Source organism: Coloeus monedula (assembly GCF_965178545.1).
Source record: "Coloeus monedula genome assembly, chromosome: 14".
NCBI lineage: Eukaryota > Metazoa > Chordata > Aves > Passeriformes > Corvidae > Coloeus > Coloeus monedula.
The window spans coordinates 17,018,859-17,038,929 of NC_138794.1; the positions used below are offsets into that span (position 1 = coordinate 17,018,859).

General features: G+C 41.5%; 1 protein-coding gene across 5 annotated transcripts in view; it reads left to right on the forward strand.

Moving 5' to 3' along the window:
* Nucleotides 1-20,071, forward strand: part of TLN2 (talin 2) — a 144,706-nt gene that overhangs the window by 106,790 nt on the left and 17,845 nt on the right. For 4 of the 5 annotated variants that reach the window (XM_082290388.1, XM_082290387.1, XM_082290391.1 and 1 more), the window contains 14 exons: nucleotides 544-725; nucleotides 1,152-1,284; nucleotides 2,743-2,844; nucleotides 3,608-3,778; nucleotides 4,370-4,516; nucleotides 5,361-5,462; nucleotides 6,808-6,927; nucleotides 8,456-8,602; nucleotides 9,356-9,522; nucleotides 10,245-10,428; nucleotides 11,067-11,192; nucleotides 11,502-11,618; nucleotides 13,592-13,777; nucleotides 17,480-17,587. In XM_082290388.1, the coding sequence (XP_082146514.1) occupies nucleotides 544-725; nucleotides 1,152-1,284; nucleotides 2,743-2,844; nucleotides 3,608-3,778; nucleotides 4,370-4,516; nucleotides 5,361-5,462; nucleotides 6,808-6,927; nucleotides 8,456-8,602; nucleotides 9,356-9,522; nucleotides 10,245-10,428; nucleotides 11,067-11,192; nucleotides 11,502-11,618; nucleotides 13,592-13,777; nucleotides 17,480-17,587 (1,992 nt within the window). The remainder of the gene's footprint in view (nucleotides 1-543; nucleotides 726-1,151; nucleotides 1,285-2,742; nucleotides 2,845-3,607; nucleotides 3,779-4,369; nucleotides 4,517-5,360; nucleotides 5,463-6,807; nucleotides 6,928-8,455; nucleotides 8,603-9,355; nucleotides 9,523-10,244; nucleotides 10,429-11,066; nucleotides 11,193-11,501; nucleotides 11,619-13,591; nucleotides 13,778-17,479; nucleotides 17,588-20,071) is intronic. The other variant, XM_082290390.1, reaches the window with a different exon arrangement.

Sequence of the window (20,071 nt, forward strand, 5' to 3'; positions counted from 1 at the left end):
CAGGCTCTGATCCAGATGGCAATATCAGATGATCCAGTAACTGTTGCAATCTTACAGCTGTGGGGCTGTAACTGAAATCTAAGAATGTTCTCCAGGTCTGTGGTACCTGGGTTTACCAGGTTATTGGCAATAAAATAGATACACAGATGATAACCCAGTTAAGAGTCATCAGTCATCACGTTAGTAGTCTGACTAAGAGAAAGAGCACATCTGTTGGAGATGACAGTTTTTGTGACAAAGTGTATTTTCAATGATATTTCTGTAGTCTGCGACTAGACAAGTGTCGTTGTTTTCTCTTGTTTCTCAGCTGGAAGATGCTTTTCTTGAGATGTGTTCCTTAAGCATGTTTCAGAGAAAATTGCTGGACTGATTATTTTAGTTCTATTTCTGTCTTGACTATCTGTGAATATGATAGTACAATGGAGGAAATTATAATTCCATTTTAATGCTGTTAATTAAATAGACTTTTAGGAGCAGGAAGTGTGGATGAACTCAAATAATAATTTAAATGTTCTTTCTGTTCTTATACCTTCCTGACCACAGGGATCACGAGCACAGGAACCAATTCTGATTTCTGCTAAGACAATGTTGGAGAGCTCATCTTCATTGATCAAAACTGCCCGTTCTCTAGCTATCAATCCCAAAGATCCTCCTACATGGTCTGTACTAGCAGGGCATTCCCATACGGTCTCAGATTCTATCAAGAGTCTTATTACCTCTATCAGGTATGTCTTTTGTAGTAATTGAGCAGCCGTTCATAAAGAAAAATGCCATATGGCCATTAGCACTGTGTTATTTTTCACTGATGGAAATTACTCTGTGATGCACAATATCTCCCCAGTTACACTGGATGTTTAATTGTAATTGATGACTGCAGCACCCTGCAGCATAGGGCTGTTCTGTGTTTGTATTCTGTTCTCCTTCTGGTTCCACCTCCAATTCACTCTAAGGTAAATGTAATAGAAAATGAACACTGTAGCTAATATTACCTTCATGCAGATCCTGTACCAACATGCAATATGTGGGAAACAGCTTTTGGGTTTTTTTTCTTGTTTTGTTTTTGCTTTTTTTTTTTAAAGTGAGCCTGTGTGCATTCAGGAAAGACCCTGCTCCTTGCCACCATGCTCACTTTAGTGTTTCTTGTGTTGCAGGGACAAGGCCCCAGGGCAGCGTGAATGTGATTTCTCCATCGATGGGATCAACAGATGCATCAGGGACATTGAGCAGGCCTCGCTCGCCGCTGTCAGCCAGAGCCTGGCCACCAGGGATGACATCTCCGTGGAGGTGAGGCAGAGAGCACAGGCACCAACAGAGGAGTGCTGAACAGCCTCGCCCCCTGCTGCTCAATCACAGTACAATCCACTGCCAGTGAGGGGAGGAGCGTCCTTACGCGCATCTTTCTAGGCAAAGTCATAGGCTGACCAATGTGTATCACTTCTCCAAAGATCCCAGAATCACCAGGGAAAAGTAGGGGTGAAAGTAGTTATTTTTTTACTGCCACCCACATATTAGTCTGATTTCCTAGGCTGATATGACAGACTGATAGAGTTTTTGTGATGCCTTGCCCTGTGGAGGCCAGGATTAGTTTCTGAAGAGTCATAATAGATTAGTTTCTGAAGCTAATCTATTGCTAGAAGACCAGTGACATAAATGTCGATGTCCTTTTTCTTAATGCCTATTTTGTCCTTTAAGAAGTGAAATTCGAAGTTGATGTTGATATGTTCACTTTAAGAATGCTTCCTTCTGTGCCCTCTTCCCTGTCTCCTTCCCCAGTAACTCATGTTGAGATTCTCAGCTTGGTATTTGTCTTTTCATACTGTAGCTTCTTGAAATTATGTATTTATTGGAGTGGTTTCTTTGGACTGTAACGCTGCATACTAGAAATGTCAGACCAAATTAAGCTGTGCAAAAGAAGTTGTTGCAGGAAATATGTCGTAATTCATTTTTATTGAAATGATGAAGTTATCTTGGACACTATGTTGAACTGAAATAAGTGTTACCAAAAATGGCAGTTATTTACAAAGCAGAATGTAACAAAAGGGCAAAAATAGTATTTTTTTTTCTCTTGCCTTTCAAGAGAGTGACCTTAATCCTGATGGCTGCCAAGATATCAAGTGCCTCTGAACTAAAAGCCAGTATTTATGTCTTGACCAGGCCATTAATATGCTTTTAATGTTTACTCCTGTCCTGCAGATGGTATTCAGGTGGTCACTCCTCATCTCTGCCCCTCAGAGATGTGACATTTTTCCTTTGCCAGTGGATTTCTCCTGCTAGCTTCAAAGTCTACAGAGGTTTTTGTTCTTGTGCTATATTTTCTGCTTTGAAAAACATTTCTTCAAACTTAAATCAGTGCTCCTGGCAGTTTTCTGATTGGTGCAGTGATACTAAATCTTTGTCAGGGCAAAAACAGTTTGGGAGGTGTCGGGGGGCCTTGGTCACATTACAGTGAGAAAGGACACCTAGCCCTGAGTTTGCTGCTGTCAGCACTCTCTCCCCGGACTTGTCATATAAACCTAAAGAGGAGCAGGCCCATCTCAGGGTTGCTGTTGTTGAAAGAGGGTAAGGGAGAAGAAATGAGCCAGTATGTGAGGGAAACCAGCAGTGTGGGTTTCTGCATCCTGCCATAGCAGGTCATTTGAACAGCTTTGAGGATGTTGGCTGATCTGAGGGTGATTGTCGAGTGTGGTACAACTTGGTAAGAGAACAGCTGTGACAGCAACTGACAATTCCTCTTTCTCTTAGGCTCTACAGGAGCAGCTGACATCAGTTGTACAGGAAATTGGCCACCTCATCGATCCCATTGCCACCGCAGCTCGGGGAGAGGCAGCTCAGCTGGGGCACAAGGTACTGTCTGGCCATGAAAAAGGCATTTGAAATCTCGGACAGCTGAATGTTAGGGAAGACCTCAATTTCATAGCAGTTTCTCTTCCTATGGGAGAGCAGAAGAAAGCATTTGTAAGAAGAAAAAAATCTGGAATTTTCAAATACTCCAAGCCAAGACCCAAATAAACCGGTTTACATTTTGGGCCAGAGGAAAGATATTCTCACTGAGATTTTTGGTGAGGGACTTTGTGTAAATGTTCACTGTTACATGGAGTGTAAGTAGAGTCAAACTTGTGCTTATCAGATGTCTGTCCAAAAAACCAAATGTTAGAGTGCACATACCAAAAGCATATTTACCGTGGTTATTGCAAGATTTAGTAGTTTCTCACATAGCAAGTTCTCATCCTGTGATACATTCTTGAGAGTAAAAACTGTAGAGGCAACAAAGATTGAGAGGTTCCTCCCTTGCCCAGAGGAGATGGTTTTCAGGGATGCTCTTGAACAACATGTGGCTCCTGTGACTGTCTTGAACACGGTTTAGTATGACCTCAAGGGACCATGTGCTTCTGAAGGAGGAGACGTGTGGCTTTGCAAAGGAGGTGGACAGTGAGGGGAGACACAATTCCTGGGCACATGATCCAAACCCAACGCTGTACATTGCAGAAGCACACTGTGCTCCTTGAGCTAACCCACATCCCGATGGTAAACAGGGAATGTGCTTTCTCTCAGTTTCACCCGGAGAAATGTGGTTGATGGCTTTCTGGGGTTGTTCTTGCTTTCTTAGGTAACACAGCTGGCGAGTTACTTCGAACCCCTGGTTTTAGCTGCAGTTGGTGTGGCATCCAAGACACTGAATCACCAGCAACAGATGACTGTGTTGGACCAGAGCAAGACTCTAGCAGAATCTGCCTTACAGATGCTGTATGCTGCCAAAGAAGGGGGAGGAAACCCCAAGGTAAGGTGGTTGTGTGGTATTAAGGGTTGAGAGGAAGGCAGGTAGAACAGAAAAACCAGTGCGTACCTGTTGTACAGTCAAGGGATATGTTTGCAGTGAAAGTGCCAGTGGCAGCTCTCATGATGTCTCTGAGAGTGGAAACATTTCTCCAAGACAGGATTCCAGTCTCCTCACAGCATCCTCTCAGGGGACACAAAGTCAGGGTATGAGAGCTGTCTAGGCTCTCATAGAGAAAGCAAATGGTTAAAAACCAGGGCCTGTCTGGTGCACGGCATCTTGCCAGGAAAGAGCAGCAGCACACGACTGTTCATAACTCAGCTGTGATTTGCGCCTTACAAAGAGCCACCGTCTTTAGAGGACATTCAAAAGACTGTGGCACCTGAGGCTGAAAGTGTCATGTGCCATGGCTCCTTGTTGGAGTTGACAAGTTTTGTTCTGTCCACTTTGTTGCAGTGTTTTACTTGTCCTCTTTGCCCAGAAATGTTATTTTCAGTGCCGTTACTGTTTTAATTTCTTATGCTTCTGATTTTCACATTGTTTTGTAGGGAACATCCTCTGACTATCTCGGTTTTCTCATTCTGTGTCCTCCAGGCATCTCATACTCATGATGCCATCACTGAGGCTGCACAACTGATGAAGGAGGCTGTGGATGACATCATGGTCACCTTAAATGAAGCCGCAAGTGAAGTTGGCATGGTTGGGGGTATGGTAGACTCAATTGCAGAGGCAATGACCAAGGTGAGCATAGAAATTGACCCTTTTCTCACTTTGTGCCTGAAAGCTGATCCACACTGCAAGGCTTTGGAGGAACTGGGGCTGATTCAGTGGTCAGTCATGAAACGTTGTCACAGGAAACCTGAAGATTATTTGATTTTGCATATTGTGAAATAAAACTGATGTGGGCCATGGTGCTCACGTTTGCAACCTACATGGTACCTGTCAGTAGAATTCCTACAAAATATTTTGTTCAGTAATATTTTAGCATTTAACTCTCATCTTAGGTCAAGTGCCTCTTATTTTTGCTTCCTTTTTTTTTTTCCTTATCTTTCATGTTAGTCTCTTAAATGAACAGCAGGCTAACTGTGAAGCAAATTACTTTCAGAGAAGATGATGTCAAAGCCTGAAATGCTGTGCTGTGCTTCATAATGCATTCTGCTGAAGATGTATAGTTGCAAAGTGTACATGAGTTCAATCCAAATATTTGGCTTTTCCTATCGTGACTTAAAGATTGACAACTTTAGCACATAAAGAAATCTTACATTATCTACTGGCATGAACATTTTGGTTTATAACTTTTGCACCTTTCTTTCTATATTAGCTGAGAAGAGAGGTTGTTTGACCTTGCATGAGAAGCAAACCTCATGCTCAAAAACTTTGCACTGCACATTCTCAGCATCTTCTAGGCTCATAACCTGGGCTCAAGTATTTGCTGAGCTTCTCTCTACATCCTGGTGCACTGTTTTCACTTGAGTATCTTGAGAGAGAGGAGGTCATAGAATTGAATATATAATTTTACTATTGCCTGTAAAGTATGCTGCTTAGTGTGACTTTTTAATGCTGTGTTTTTCCCTCTTTCATGCAGCTGGATGAAGGTACACCTCCAGATCCAAAAGGAACTTTTGTTGATTATCAGACCACTGTGGTGAAATATTCTAAAGCCATTGCTGTAACAGCACAGGAAATGGTAAGAAATTACTTTAACCGGGTGCAAACTCTGTGTACATAAGGAATGTGGAATTATTTGTGCAGTGTTGAGACACTCTTGATCATCAGATTTTCAATAACCCTCTTTCTTTAGGGGTAATGGAGCAAAAGGAGTGATGATTTTGTCAATTTAACTCTTTCGTCTTAGTGGTGTGATCATAGAGGGGTCCTCTTCGGGAGGAGCACTGGCTTGTATTGTGGCTCTTCTGCACAAGAGCTCTTTAATTGGCTCATTTTCAAGGAGAAATAAAAGGCAAACCACGTGCTTTTTTCATCAGCCCATTTAACTGGGCTGAAATGCCACCTTTTGTTTATCAGCAACTTCAGGATACCCTTTCACACTTACTGTTTCACTAAGCCTGTGAAATAACACCAGTGTTTTCAGAGCCCTGTAATGCTTAATGAATGAATGCAGATCAGCATCCCACACTGTCCTTTTCTTGCATTTCTATGACTCACCTGGGTTTAATAAAAGAAAAAAGTTGAATTGAGATTTTTCTTGACTTGCGTTTCACAGTAATGCGTCCATGTGCTTTCCCTTGGAACAGTACTGTGGTTGCTAATTTGTTGTTGAGAGAATGGAGAGGACTGTTCATGAGTGCTACAGGCAGGATTTTTCACAAAGTCGACTGCTCTTGCAGTCAAGATGGGTCCATGATTATGCTAGTAGAAATTTATCTAAAGCTAGTTTTGTCCCACGGATGGACCTCAGTTGCTTTTACTTACATTAATTTGAGACAGAAGAACTATCTGTGTTATCTATGTTAAAAGGCAGGAATTTTCTAAAGAGAGATTCAGTTATTTATACTGATACCCTACGGAGACATTCTGTGTCATCCTGCCTATTCCTTCTCCATCCTGTTCCCTCATCGGAGATGTGTTTTGCGTTGGTGCTCAGATTTTTTTCATGCTCCCATGTCTCAGCTGAGTGATGAGGCTTAGCTCACCTTTGACAAAATAAGGTGGCTGTGACACAAAAACCCCACTTCCTTTCCCAGTCTGAATAACTGTACCTGGCCAATGGCCCCTCAAAGAGTGAAGGATTGGCTCTGTGTCAAAGAGTGAAGGATTGGCTCTAACTGCTGCTCTTTGATTCCTCCGTGTGTTCAGCGACTGCCTGGTTACCCATGACTCTAATAAAGCATGTTTGCTTGAGTTTCCTCTGGAATTCTTGCTGGAGGACAGGTCCCTTCCATGACAAGTGGATTACCCCATTTTATCAGCGGGGCCAAACAGATGAGTGTGCTTCTAATCTGGGGGTGTATTAACAAGTTATTCTCATGCCTGTCAATTTTCTTTTTCTCTCGCCTGTGTTCTTTTTTCAGATGACTAAGTCGGTTACTAACCCGGAGGAGCTGGGAGGACTTGCATCGCAAATGACCAATGACTATGGGCATTTGGCTCTCCAGGGCCGAATGGCTGCAGCTACGGCAGAACCAGAGGAGGTCTGCAGTTTTTAGACCTCTTTATTCTCTGTACACGGTGGTGTTAACAAGGATGTTCTTTTACTGTGAAGAACACAGTAAAGGTGACAGCCCTTGTTATAAGAATTGTCCAATCAAAGAACAGAATCCTTTGTCAAAATCTCTGTCTGGCTTCAGAAAGAAACAGCTTGGGATAAAAGTGGATAATTCCATAGACCGTAACAGAACCTCCTAAATTACCTGGGCTTTCACTTACAGGCAACTTGCAAATACAAAGAAAACTCCTAAAACTCTTAACTTGTTACTATGTGGCTTTCCTTCAATCTTGCATGTTTTTACAAGTTACAAATATGTATATGCTTTTCTTATCTTGCCTGTAAGTGATTTTAAATATAACTTCCTGTCCTGAAAATGAGATTAATGCAAGCAGTCGGAGCACAAGTATCTTTTGCTGAAGGACATCTCCCATAGCTCAGAGTTGGAATATGATGTGGGAGAAGTGTCTTGCCTCATGCTAAGTGAGGAGGATGGGCTGTTCACCTCAGTTGTATTCACTTGTTCTGGGAGTTGCTGTATCTTCTCTGAGCACAACTGCACAGCTCTTTCACCCCTCTCTTCTTACTGGAGCATAGACAAACTTTGTCATGATGGGGTAAGAGGGTATCTGACCTTCTCCAGATGTATCAGATTATCTACATAAAAGTCCTTCAAAGAGTTTTTGACTTTGTGCTTATGCATCCTGCTGATACACTGCTTGAGTGTTCTGTGCTACGTGAAGAGCAATGGCTTGCACTTGGCTCGATATTGTAAAATTGAATTACCATTTCTGCACGTTACTTTGTGCCTGAGGTTGAAATAATTCCCTTTGTGATACTAATGGCTGTGATTCCTGCTCATTTATTAATCCCAAATCACACCTGAATGACAGAATATATGCAGGGACTACAACTATCATGTTTTGAAACAGGGACCACACGTCTTAGGATGCAGGATTATTAATAAATCAGAAGCAGTAATAGCAGGATTTTCCACATTTCAGTGTTCTGCATGGATGTAGTTGATTCTGGAGAGTGGAGACTCTGAAAGGTTCAAAACCAAGCAAAGAGAGTCAATTACTTTCTGACCCAGTTTCAGCAGTGTACAGTAAATGTGTGCTTTTTATGTGTTGCACGTACCTTGAGTGCAGCTCACACTGACAGGGCTGTTCTGGAGGATGAAGTTGCATTTAAATGTGAAGTTGTGTGTGCTTGAATTATGTCTGTTTGACTCAGGTACCTGCCTTATCCCTTCTCTTTCCTGGGCTCTGGGTCACTCCTGCTCTGTTTCATCAGTGAGCCTTTTATAGCGTTGTGCTTCATGCGTAGGTGAAATTACATCTGTTTCCTTTTTCCCGGTCTTGCAGAGGGTGTAGTTGTGGGTGGAATATTGGTAATAAAGATTCGCCAGAGAGACACTGTTTCCATTTCTATTGACACAGTGTACCAGCATGACATTTACTTGTTTGCTTTGTTCTTTCTTCCTTTTTCCCTGTGCTGCCTTTACCATCTAGATCGGGTTCCAGATCAGGACTCGGGTGCAGGAACTTGGCCATGGGTGTATCTTTCTTGTGCAAAAAGCCGGAGCTCTCCAGATTTGCCCTACAGACAGCTACACCAAAAGGGAGTTGATAGAATGTGCTCGTGCTGTCACAGAAAAGGTGAGACAGCCTTCCATGTTACCCCATGGTGTTTGTCTACCAAGCTTCCACTGGGAGTAAACCAGTCAAACTGGATTCAGGAAACTCTTATGACTTTGCATTCCAGTACAATAGTGTCTGAATTACTCAAAGGTCTTACTTTTCTTTCAAGCGTTCAGTGTTCATGTGCTGGATTAGCCTGTGATTAGTCCTTGCTCAGGCCTTGCAATAAAACTTCAGCCTCCTATAAGAGGGAGATTGGTCCAAAACAATATCCTAAGATGTGAGATGGCTCTTGTGCCTTATGAGGCACTCCCTGGCTATAAGTTACTGTGAGGTTGGTCAATGACATGTGGTTTCATGTAGCAACATCCTCCCCTTTTAGGACAGGGCCAAAGTAACTGCCTAGAACTGCATCTTCAAACTCTGTGGGGCTTCTTGTTCCTTGGAAACATCCCCTTCAAACAAACGGTGTGTGTAGTTTTGCTGAACCTTTTTGATGGCATCTCTCTCCTTTTGTTGCACACAAACATTGAGGGTTGGTGTCAGCTGCTTTCAGATTTCACCAAACATCCTTGGTTCAGCCTGTGTTCGTGTGCTGTCAGCTGTACCAGTTTTCCATCATTATATATCCCAGGAGTAGTGACAATTCCAAATTTAGGCAGGGGTAGACAGTACCTTGTAAGTAAAGTTAAAGCTGATAAAGAGAGTAGTAATGATTCACAGGACCAACTTTCTTTCAGTGACCACCTTGTTGCTTTATGTTGTTTCTAGGTTTCGCTGGTTTTATCTGCCCTCCAGGCAGGGAACAAAGGTACACAAGCCTGTATTACTGCAGCCAGTGCTGTGTCTGGGATAATTGCAGATCTGGACACCACTATCATGTTTGCTACTGCTGGAACCCTTAATGCTGAGAACAACGAATCATTTGCAGATCACAGGTCAGTGCTGCTGAAAAAGATGGAAGAGTGCATGCCAGGGGAACACTGGAACTGGCAGAAGAGATTGGCACATGGAGATAAAATTTTACCTTTCTGGATTCCTGTGAATGAAATTGAATGAAGCAGGGGAGTGAGAGGAGAAACAGGAAACCTGGGATTTGACTTGTTTGTGAACTACATACTCAAAGTGATTTTTTCTTTTACCCAGATGTTGCTTTGGATTTGTTGTCCTGAAATGTCAAAACACAGATGTGGGTGGAAGAGGGTGGGGAACCCTGACCAGGACACACACTCTGTTCCTGTTGCCATTCTTCCTTCTACCTTCCTCACCCATGATCACTTTAGTTTCTTTACAATATGCTGATTAATGTGGACATTGAACAGCTGGTACTTTTCTCACAGCATGGCCAGGTTTTCTTTTAGTATTCAAATACAATGCTCTATGATGCTATTGCCCTATGTATTTCTTTTAAATATGGGCTCGTTTTATTACACTGCCCTGCATTTGCCCCAAATGCTCTGCTACTGTTTTAATAGTTGTCTTTTTTTTTTTTTTTTTTTTAACTTACTCCCTGACCTGTGCTATGTTATGAATGGATACTGGCATGATGATTTAGATAAACTCTTTCATGTAGCTGTTAGTCACCATAACACTGGAAAACACATTTTTTCTCTCTTCTCCTTTTCCACTTCCTTCCCTGCTTCCTCTTCTTTTGCTACAGGGAAAACATCCTGAAAACAGCAAAAGCTTTAGTTGAAGACACAAAATTGTTGGTTTCTGGAGCTGCCTCAAGTCAGGACAAACTGGCCCAAGCAGCTCAGTCATCAGCTAACACCATCACTCAACTTGCTGAGGTAGTAAAATTGGGAGCAGCTAGCTTGGGATCTGATGATCCTGAAACACAGGTGAGATGTTTTAAGATTTTCTGATACTCTTAAAGAGAACAGGGACAGTTTCCAATTGGTAAAACTTTGTGTGATTTATGCTTTTCAGCAACACAATATGGTTTATCTCCTCTGGGATTTTTCTGGTTTTACTCAGATATCACTTGTTTAGAGTACAGTCAAGAGGCTCAAGCATTGGGTGGAACTAATCAGGCCTTTTTGTAACCCTTCTGCTTTTATTTCACCACTGTGTTCCAGCTAGGATGCTCCTGACAAAGTATTTGTCTCATTTTTACTAACTTGTGATTGGACCTCTGGCTCGTCCCATTTTTGTTCTGAAGAGCTTGCAGGTCTTTAAAGCTGCTTATCCAGCTTATTGACTGGACTCTGCTCTGTGTTATTTGTGTAGGCTGACAAACTCTTGCCATTCTCCAGCTATACCTGTCTTGTTTTTCAATTAACCCTCCAACTTTTCCATATGGATTATCCCAAGTATTTCTTTAGTTGTTTGTTTGGATCTCAGTGAAATGCAGGCTGGCAAGCATATTGCAGATGTTTGAAAAAACATTGATTTTTATTTTTAGCTGTGTTCTAAAAATCACACTCTCATGCAGACACCCTTTACTGCCTGAGTCTTATAGCTAGTTCTCATTCCATAGGTTGTTCTAATCAATGCTATCAAGGATGTTGCAAAAGCCCTTTCTGATCTCATTGGTGCTACCAAAGGAGCTGCCAGCAAACCAGCAGATGATCCATCCATGTACCAGCTGAAAGGTGCTGCCAAGGTAAAACCTTATTCTTAGATTTTATTTGAAAGTGTCTGTTCAGTCACATTTGATAAACATGTGGAACTTTGACTTCAGCAATTTCTGATTGCCTGAAAACTAATTTCTTTATTTGTTTAATTACCATGATATCATGACCAACACAAGAGTTGGTATTTAGTCCTGTAACAAGTAGAGTTCATGAAGTCTCCTAGGTCCTACTAGAAGTAACAATGCTTCCCAGCTTAATTTGCCTTGCTTCATACCTGCCGTCTCTGAAAATGGGAGGTAGGATTCACATATTATTGTCTTCACTTCTCTCTTCTTCAGGTGATGGTAACAAATGTCACATCCCTCTTGAAGACTGTTAAAGCAGTAGAGGATGAAGCTACTCGAGGGACAAGAGCCCTTGAGGCCACAATTGAATACATCAAACAGGAGCTCACGGTACAGAACTAAATAGCCATAGTGGGTTCTGCAAGTATGGCCTTATACAAAGCTGGGATTAACTGCTTCCTTTTTTCTTAGACCTTAAGCTTTCACTGCTGATACTTTTTTCTGTTCACTTTTTTGATCCTGGGTTTGGTAGTGTCCCCTCAGCATCATTCCTATACTGTGTCTGCAGTTTAATCTTTTTTTGTATTTTTCCCTTATTATGAAACGATCCTACCAGTGGTACATGGCCTGCTATTGATATTCTGTGTAAGCACGAATTAATGGTAGCGTGGAATTCGCTCCCAAATTAGGTGTTACACCATGACAATTGTTTTCCTTCCTCTTTAAGATATATGAAAGTATAGTTAGGGGGTTTTTTTACTGGCATAGTAGTGAGTGACATAAATTAATACCTGCATGTTTGTGAAGAAGCCTGATTTTTTCCTTCCTTTACTTACAGTCGATTTTTATTTAAAAAACCCTGTAGACACAGTCTTCAGCAGGAAATGCTTTGTTGTATAGTCTGTGGATTAGCAATTCTTACACCATAACTGCACTGGCTTAATTTTGTCTTGTCAAATGCTCTCCATCAAACATCCAGTTTTCGCTGTGTGAGCAAAGCTGTTGTAATGAGGAAATTTATTTTAAAATGCTTTCTTTATAAATATCTGTATATAGTAATTGGGAATTCATATGGCAGTGGTCAAACCTCCTGATCTGGTACCTGATCAGGCATGTTCTGTACAATATCTCACATGTCTTGTATTCTCATGAAGGCCTGGCTGTTACATCCCATCGTGTAACTGAGCTAAAACCTGTTCAGATGTGTCATTGGAGGACTGTGCATTATCACTTCTTTCTCAGTTTAGTTGGTATCTGTTTGAAATGTTCCTCTTGCTTTTGTCAGCATTGCTAAGGGATGGATCTGTGGTTGTGGTATTGTCATCTCTTTTATGGGGCGAACAGAGGGTGGCACATAGGTAATCAAGAAAATGTGTCAGGCTTGATCTGGAATTCCAGGGGCTGAATCTCAGCAACATTGAGGGATGTCTTCACATGTATAACTGGAATTCATTTTTAAACATTGCTTCTATTTCTGGAGAGAGGAAGTGAAAAACTTAGGAACTGGGAGCACAGGATAGACCAGGCTCTTTTTTGTCCAGACATTTGCATTCTGAAACCACTGGCTGGCTTAGGTTGCACTGTGTGTGGTCAAGAAACCACCTGATTAATTGTGCACTGCAAATTGCCTCTGCACAGTAAAAGAATGGCAAGCAAATACAGACTAAAGCTCAGGAAAAGAAAATGTGATCAAAGTAAGGTTGTGCAGCTTTTGTTACCTACATCTTCCCACAGTTCCTGAATTCCAATATTCATGAGAGTAGTGCGTACTGTCAAGTAGTTTGAACTATTTTCACATGATTCACCCTGCAAAATTATATCTTTAGGCTTCTAAGGGAGACTAAATATAGCCTAAGAGACAACGCTCCACCTCTGCTGTTTTAAGACACATTTGAATATTTTAGTGGTGATGTTCTCAGTCTCTACTGCTCTGTGCTATCAACAAGCACTTGGTAGGGTCCAGCCTTTGCAGGGGAAGGATCTCCTCATGTGAGTAGACCAGCCTAAACAGCAGTCAGGATCAGAAAAGAATATAATGAAAGGAACAGTAATTCTTTTCATCCTGAAAGGTTCTGAACAGCTGCCTGTAACAACTGTCATGTGGGTAGTTAAATGCAGATGAGATGAATGGGTTAACCTTTTTTGTTGTCTCCTTCCCTCAGCTTATTGTTTCTCTCTGGTGTCTGTAGGTGAGCAGGCTTATCGGATCCAGGCCCATTACAAGCAGGAATGATATCCAAGTACTCCAAATATGTTTCTAATTTCCTGCTGTTTGGACGCTGCTTCCGTTTGCTGTCTCTTTCTCATGGTTGTTCTGCTTTGAGTTGACTGGTATCAGACTTTCCTTCTGCTTTCACTTTTAGGTGTTTCAGTCCAGCGAGGTTCCAGAAAAGACATCATCACCTGAAGAATCAATCCGGATGACGAAAGGAATCACCATGGCAACTGCCAAAGCTGTTGCAGCTGGGAACTCATGCAGGCAGGAGGATGTGATTGCTACAGCAAATCTGAGCCGCAAAGCCGTAGCTGACATGCTAACAGCTTGTAAGGTAAAGATTCCCTTCCTTACCTAAGACTGATCTTCTTGTGTTTGTGTGCCTCTAAATCCATAGAACATAATATATTTTGTTTAGTTTTCTGCTTTTCATATGAGAAAGTTAATGGGTAAGATAATTTTAAGGGACTCTCTCTCTCAGAAATGATTTTGTGTGCTATGCACACAAAAAAACCCCAGCACTAATATTCACTGTTTTCTTTTTGTGAAAAAGAGGAATTTTATTTGAGCTGAAATGTCCTGTTTTCCAGTCAGAAGACAAACAATCTGTGCAAGTAGTAGAATATACAAATATTCCTGTGGTCACAAATATAATTTCAGTATTCCTAGAACAGAGATAGGAATGGTGAAAGAAATCACTCTGGTCTATTTTTAGTGGTTCTTTTTCCCCTGACTAAACCTGTTGGTTTGCTCAATTTCTTCTCTGCTTTTCAAAAATGTGTGCAATTTTTATTGCAAATTTTTTATAATAGCAGTAACCCCATAAAAATAGTGTAGCCCTGTTTTCTACACTGTATGCTATATAAATGACTGTTAAGCCATTTGGCTTTGTTCTGATGATAAAACAATCTAGGCATAAATAATTAAGAAATGGGATTATAAACATCTCATTCCTTTTGATTTTCTGTAGTGACTGTAGCAGCAAACTGCCTTTGCCTGAAAATCGTAGTTACTTTTGTCTTTCCATGTATGGAAGGTGACAGTGAAATAATAGTGTTCTCTGTGTGGTGTCTGATTTTCAGTATTTGGTCAAATCCTAACTGCCTACATCAGTCCCAGGTTAATTTTTAGCCTAATACTGCCCAAACAGAAGGAATATGTTTGTTTTTAAAATAATCCTCTTGCAAAAGTACAACTTCTAATATAATTTAGAAATACCTTTCTACAAAACCACTGAATGAAACTTCTTATATTGACTTAGTTTTGTGACAGGTTTTTTTAGTGTCTAATAGTTCTTGACCACTTTGCATGCTTCACATTTTGATTTGTGTTTCCAAACATGCAGCAAATTCTCAGAACAGAATCCTCTTTTTTCAGTAATGTTACAAAGATACTCCCATGCATGCACAGCCCAATACTTTTGAACATCTATTTATGAACATTCCTTTTTTTATGGTTACATTTGCTCCCAGTTAATTTAATGGTTTCCAAGTGGTTCATGCATTGTAAGTGGCTAACAGGATGAAACTTCCTGCAAATGGAACAGTGGAGGTTTGGGATGCTGGAAAAGCCTTCATGATCTCCCAGGGAATTGCTTTCACAAAGAAAGGAGTCCACAGAAGGGAAAGGGCTGGGAATAATTTTACTTGCCTGTAGTGATGCAGTGCCGTGGCCTAAGATCTAGTTTTATCTTGTCTACTTTCTTAAGACCAAGAGCATTTATTGGAGAAACAGAAATAAAAGTCTCCAAGAATACTACTTCTATGCATTATCTAAAATGTATGAGAAAATAGCTCTATCATTTAACGAAGATTTTAAATACACAGTTTGAACTAGACTTGATTTAGAAAATCTTGTTTCTACACATTTTGCTCAGAGTCTTAGAAATCTTATGCCATTAATTCTACCAATTGATTACTGTACATGGCATTTCTGTTATAAGCTGCATTCCTTGAATTTTAGGGATAGGAGCCAACAGTCTTAGCCCCACTATGCTGGAAAAGCTGTGTGATGCAGTGGGACTTAGGGTTTGTGGTATTTGACGAACACTGGAGGGGTTTCCAGTGATACTAAGCTACTCTGTAGAATTAGTACTGATAAATGATCAGATTTTTATGTCCTTTGGGCCAAGACAAAAGTGCATGTATATGATCTATGGCAGAATTTTACCAAACATAGCTCTGACTTCCCTTGTGTCAGAATTTGAATTTAAGTTCTATTTCATTGCCTGTTGCCTAAGGCAAGTAGTATAAGGAATTTGAATTAGCAATTATATAGATGCCTGTGTTTGGTCTGCTGTAGATGAATTTACAGTACTCATTACTAATTCTGTTTTTAAAAGCAGATGCTAATTCTAAAGACAATAAGGTTGCTTATTGTGGCATGTACTGAGACAACTCTAAAGTCAGTGGAAATGCTGCAATTACATTTATTGAAGGTTAGAGCAGCCCCTAAGATAACAATTTCTCTTTTTATTACGTATTTGTATAAAATAATGCAGTAATTAACCTGTACATGGTATCACTATTTGTAGTGATTGCTGGTGGAAAGAAAACAGATATGAAAGGCCTGTCAAACCCATAGGAAGGGATGGAAGTGAGCAATCACCCAGATCGTTCCATAGGCAGTAGATTGAGGGAAGCAACTTCTCGCTGCAGCTGGTGGCACCGGAGGCAGCTCAGCAGGGCCCGGGCTGGAGCACAGGCCCTGGGAGGAGACAGGGCCGAGCTGTGGTTCAGCCGGGGAAGAGACGGCTCCAGGGGGTGCTCACAGCAGCCCTCTCAAACACACCTCCCTCCACAAGGCACCCAGCGCTGCTGACGGGATAGGAGTTGTACCCATGTTTCAGTCTGAGATGTTTGGGCAGACCTTCTGTCCAAGGCTGGAAGAAAAGATATTTCTGTTGCGAGTCCCCACTGGTGTTGTGTTTGGATGTTTCTGGGTTACAAAAATGATTTCCTAAAATAACTTCTGTCACCTCTTCAGGCTGCTGTGAAGTATATGGAATATATACTGAACCTTAAAAATACTCCCAAAATACTCTGATACCAGTCTTGGCTATATATGCAAAACATAAAAGGAACTTTATATTTCCCTGCTACCAATGCTTGCTCTAATTCCCCGTGTTACAGTAATATTTAAGTGCAGAAGAGACATTTTGGGATGCTTTGCAATGTGTGCATAAGAAATACTGGGGAGCCCTTTGCCCTATTTGAATTTTTTTTTTTAACTGTTCTGGATTTTTTGGGTTTCAGCAGCTCGTTTGAAGTATGCTGAAGATGAGGAAAATCAGTCCTGTTCCTCCCATCTTCCTTCCCCTCAGACAGGGTGTTGGCGGTTTGAGGAGGGGGAGGCGGCTCCTGCGGGCCGTTTCCATGCTCCGCTCATCCCGAGCTTCCCTGCAGAGGGAGCCCAGAGACCAGCGCCGGCCCTGGCTCGGGATGTTGCGGGTTGCCGGAAGGGCCGAAAATAAGTGAGCCGTGAGATAATCCCCCATCCCAACAGGAGATAAGAGGCTGCAGGAGTGGAAGGAGCTGTTCTGTGAAAGGAAATGCTGTACGTTTTGGGGACTTTCACTTGGCAACAAGTGGTACTTCTGCTCAAGAGAAAAGTTTCCTAGAAGTTTATTGTAGAAAATACAAAGCTTGAAGAGGCTGCAGGTTTCACTTTTTATTAAAAAACAAATGGTTGAATTAGTCGGGCTTATGTCAAATGCTAGACATTATACTTAGTGGAAATCCTTACAAAGACTTGACTCTGCTGCAGCTTCTCTCTGTATTTAAACAGATGGTTCCAGCAGTGCTATTGCTGTGTTAAATCTCTCCGTAAAGCTAACGCCATTAATGAGTCTTTACAGAACTGCAGCTCTGCTGCTCTTCCAGTGCTGTTTGCTTACAACAGAAATGGCTGGCCATCAAGCTCAAATGTCATTTGCACACTACAAAAAAATCTCTTCCCTTCTCTTTCCCCCATCTCTGTGTGTTGATCTTCTCTTGTGGGAGCTGTTTTGGGTACTAATGTTGTTTTGCTTCCTCAGCAAGCATCATATCACCCAGATGTGAGTGAAGAAGTTCGGGAGAGAGCCCTGCGCTTTGGAACAGAATGTACCCTGGGATACTTGGAACTCCTGGAGCATGTTCTCCTGGTAAGGAGTCATCTGCATGCATATACTGGGTTGCGTCCAAGGAGAGAGTAATCTCTCTACTCTCTTTCTATTAGTGACTGCTAGTGACACGTTTTTATCAGTTTGTCACAAGGTTATGAACAGCTTTGTTGTTAGGAAGAGCAAGCTAAAGGAAGCCCAATACTTAGCTCAAACTGTGAGACAGAAGGCATACTGGAGTACTTAAATGGAGCTGCATTCTGGATCAGATCTGGAGACAGTACGGATCTGAACCTAGGAAAGGTCCCTGACAAAGAAATTAAAATAAGACGTTTCAGTATGCTTTTAAGCCCACCAGAAACTCTAGACATATTAGGGACAGGCCTGTCCCCCAGACTGAAGAGGTTTCATAATCTTTATGAAGGCACTGTTACATGCCTCTTGCAGCCACACCTACTCAAAGCCATCCCAAAATCCTCAGCCAGCACTGCCTCACAAAGAACTCTCCAATACATCAGAAATGACACCCCCGAAGTTCTGCATAAAACTTCTGCACTCAAATCCAAACTCATGAATCCTGCTGTCAGTGGGCTTTTCTTGACCGTACATAATTATCACATAAGATATTAATTATCCCATATTTGTTCTTCTGTTGCTATTAATTTTGTAGGAAGCAATGAAATGTGTTTGAACTAACATTTATGAGATATTGATGTTTCTGGAGAAGACTTAAATCAGAGATCAGCTTCATGGATGACCAGCGATTTCTTTTAGGTGGCTCTCAGCTGATGTATTAAAGTCTCTGAAACTGAAATTTGCAGCCACTAACTGCAGATTAGCAAACCCAAATCAGTTTTGTTGCTGAGAACAGAGCACGTGTAATTATTTGCATCAACTTGCTGAAATATATGTATGAAACTACAGTCACAGTTGTGCTTGCCACTAGCAGGGAAATAGTTCAAGAATGTTGGAACTTGCTAATAGAATTCTTAGAGCTGTATTTCAGTAAGTGATTTAGCATTAGATGTCTGATCCATTTTTGGTTTAGAGGTACTGTGGTGAGTTCTTCAGATTTGACCCCTAGAACGCTGTCAGTATGTGTTTCAAACTGAGTGCCAGAACAGACCGAAGACTTGAATAAATTTTTGCTCCTTTTATTTCTCTCTCTCTCTGCATAAGTCAAGAGGCTTAAGGTAAGGAAGGCATGTTCCATTTTATTGAAGTAACAGGCCTTTCTTACCTTAAGCCTCTTTACGTTCAGGGCCCTAAAGCCCTGAGAAAGTTCTGCCCCCTCATACCACGCCCTGCCCCTTCCCTGGTGTTGGCTGCCTTAGAAAACTCTGGTGGTTTAGAACCCCTAGGTCTGCAATTTCATTTCATTTACACCATCCAGAAACGCAGATCATGGGGGATTGGAAATCTCCAATTAGTCCATCTGGCACCCTGTGATACAGTTGTCAGTAAGTTCAGTTATACCCTCAGTGGTTAGGCTAGGGATGCTTGCAAGGGTTGCCTCAGCACAGGGTGCCAGAGGTTGTCCAACAGCCATATTTCTTTGAAAATGATACTTGTTAGGTGCAAGAGTTGTCAGATGCAATATCTAAAATTTCTCAAGCCCCAGTGTATTAACTTGTGCAGAGGTGGCATTGGGCAAGTGGCACAAAACTGACTTGTTTGCTCAAAGGAATATTCCACTAATCACCTAGCTAGGGGTAGAGCCAGGAACACGCTAATTCCAGCTGTATGGCATGCTCGTCTTAGTAAAACTCCTTTTAAGTTGTACTACTCAGGTTCAAGACCTGTTCTGCATATCCATACGCTCCATCCTGGTCTGTGTTGATCCATGCGTAGTTGAGGGAAGTCTGGAGCTTTGGTTGTTGTCCATGACTCTGTGGGGATGAGACTCTGCTGACAGTTCTAAGCTGGCTTTAAAACAACGCAGTTCTTTAACAGCCTAGTTTTAAAATGTGCTCAGTTTTTTCAGTTCCAACATTGTCAACACTATGACAGATAGTACTAGTGTCACAGTTACTGGAGTAAAAAATGGCATTCTTTGTAATAATCCTGACCACATGTGTGTATTTTTTTGACATTTTTGCTTATATTTGGAAGGTAACCCTTGAGGTGCTCTGTGCTCAGTTTCTGCCATGAGAAGAGTTTATGCAGTGTATAAATTTTGGTTATAACTGTGTTGTTATATTTTGTTAGTGTTGCAGATTGTAGCCATTGAGGATTCATGTACTTGTGATTACTGTGGAAATTTGTTGACTAAGGATCATCCTTAGGAAGCAGGAGACCAGTCCACACATGCATTGACATGGCAGTTCCAGAGAGAGAGAATTCCTTGTGTGGCAGAGTTCCTACCAGACAAAGTTAGGAAAATAACTTGGTTTAGTTTATTCTGTCAAAGTAAATGGGTCATGCATTTGACTGCAGTATGGCAACACTCTGGCAAAAAGATACAATCTGTTTTCAGTGTGCACCCAAAGAGGCTTGCAGGGGAGTTTTTGAAAACATTAAGAAAAA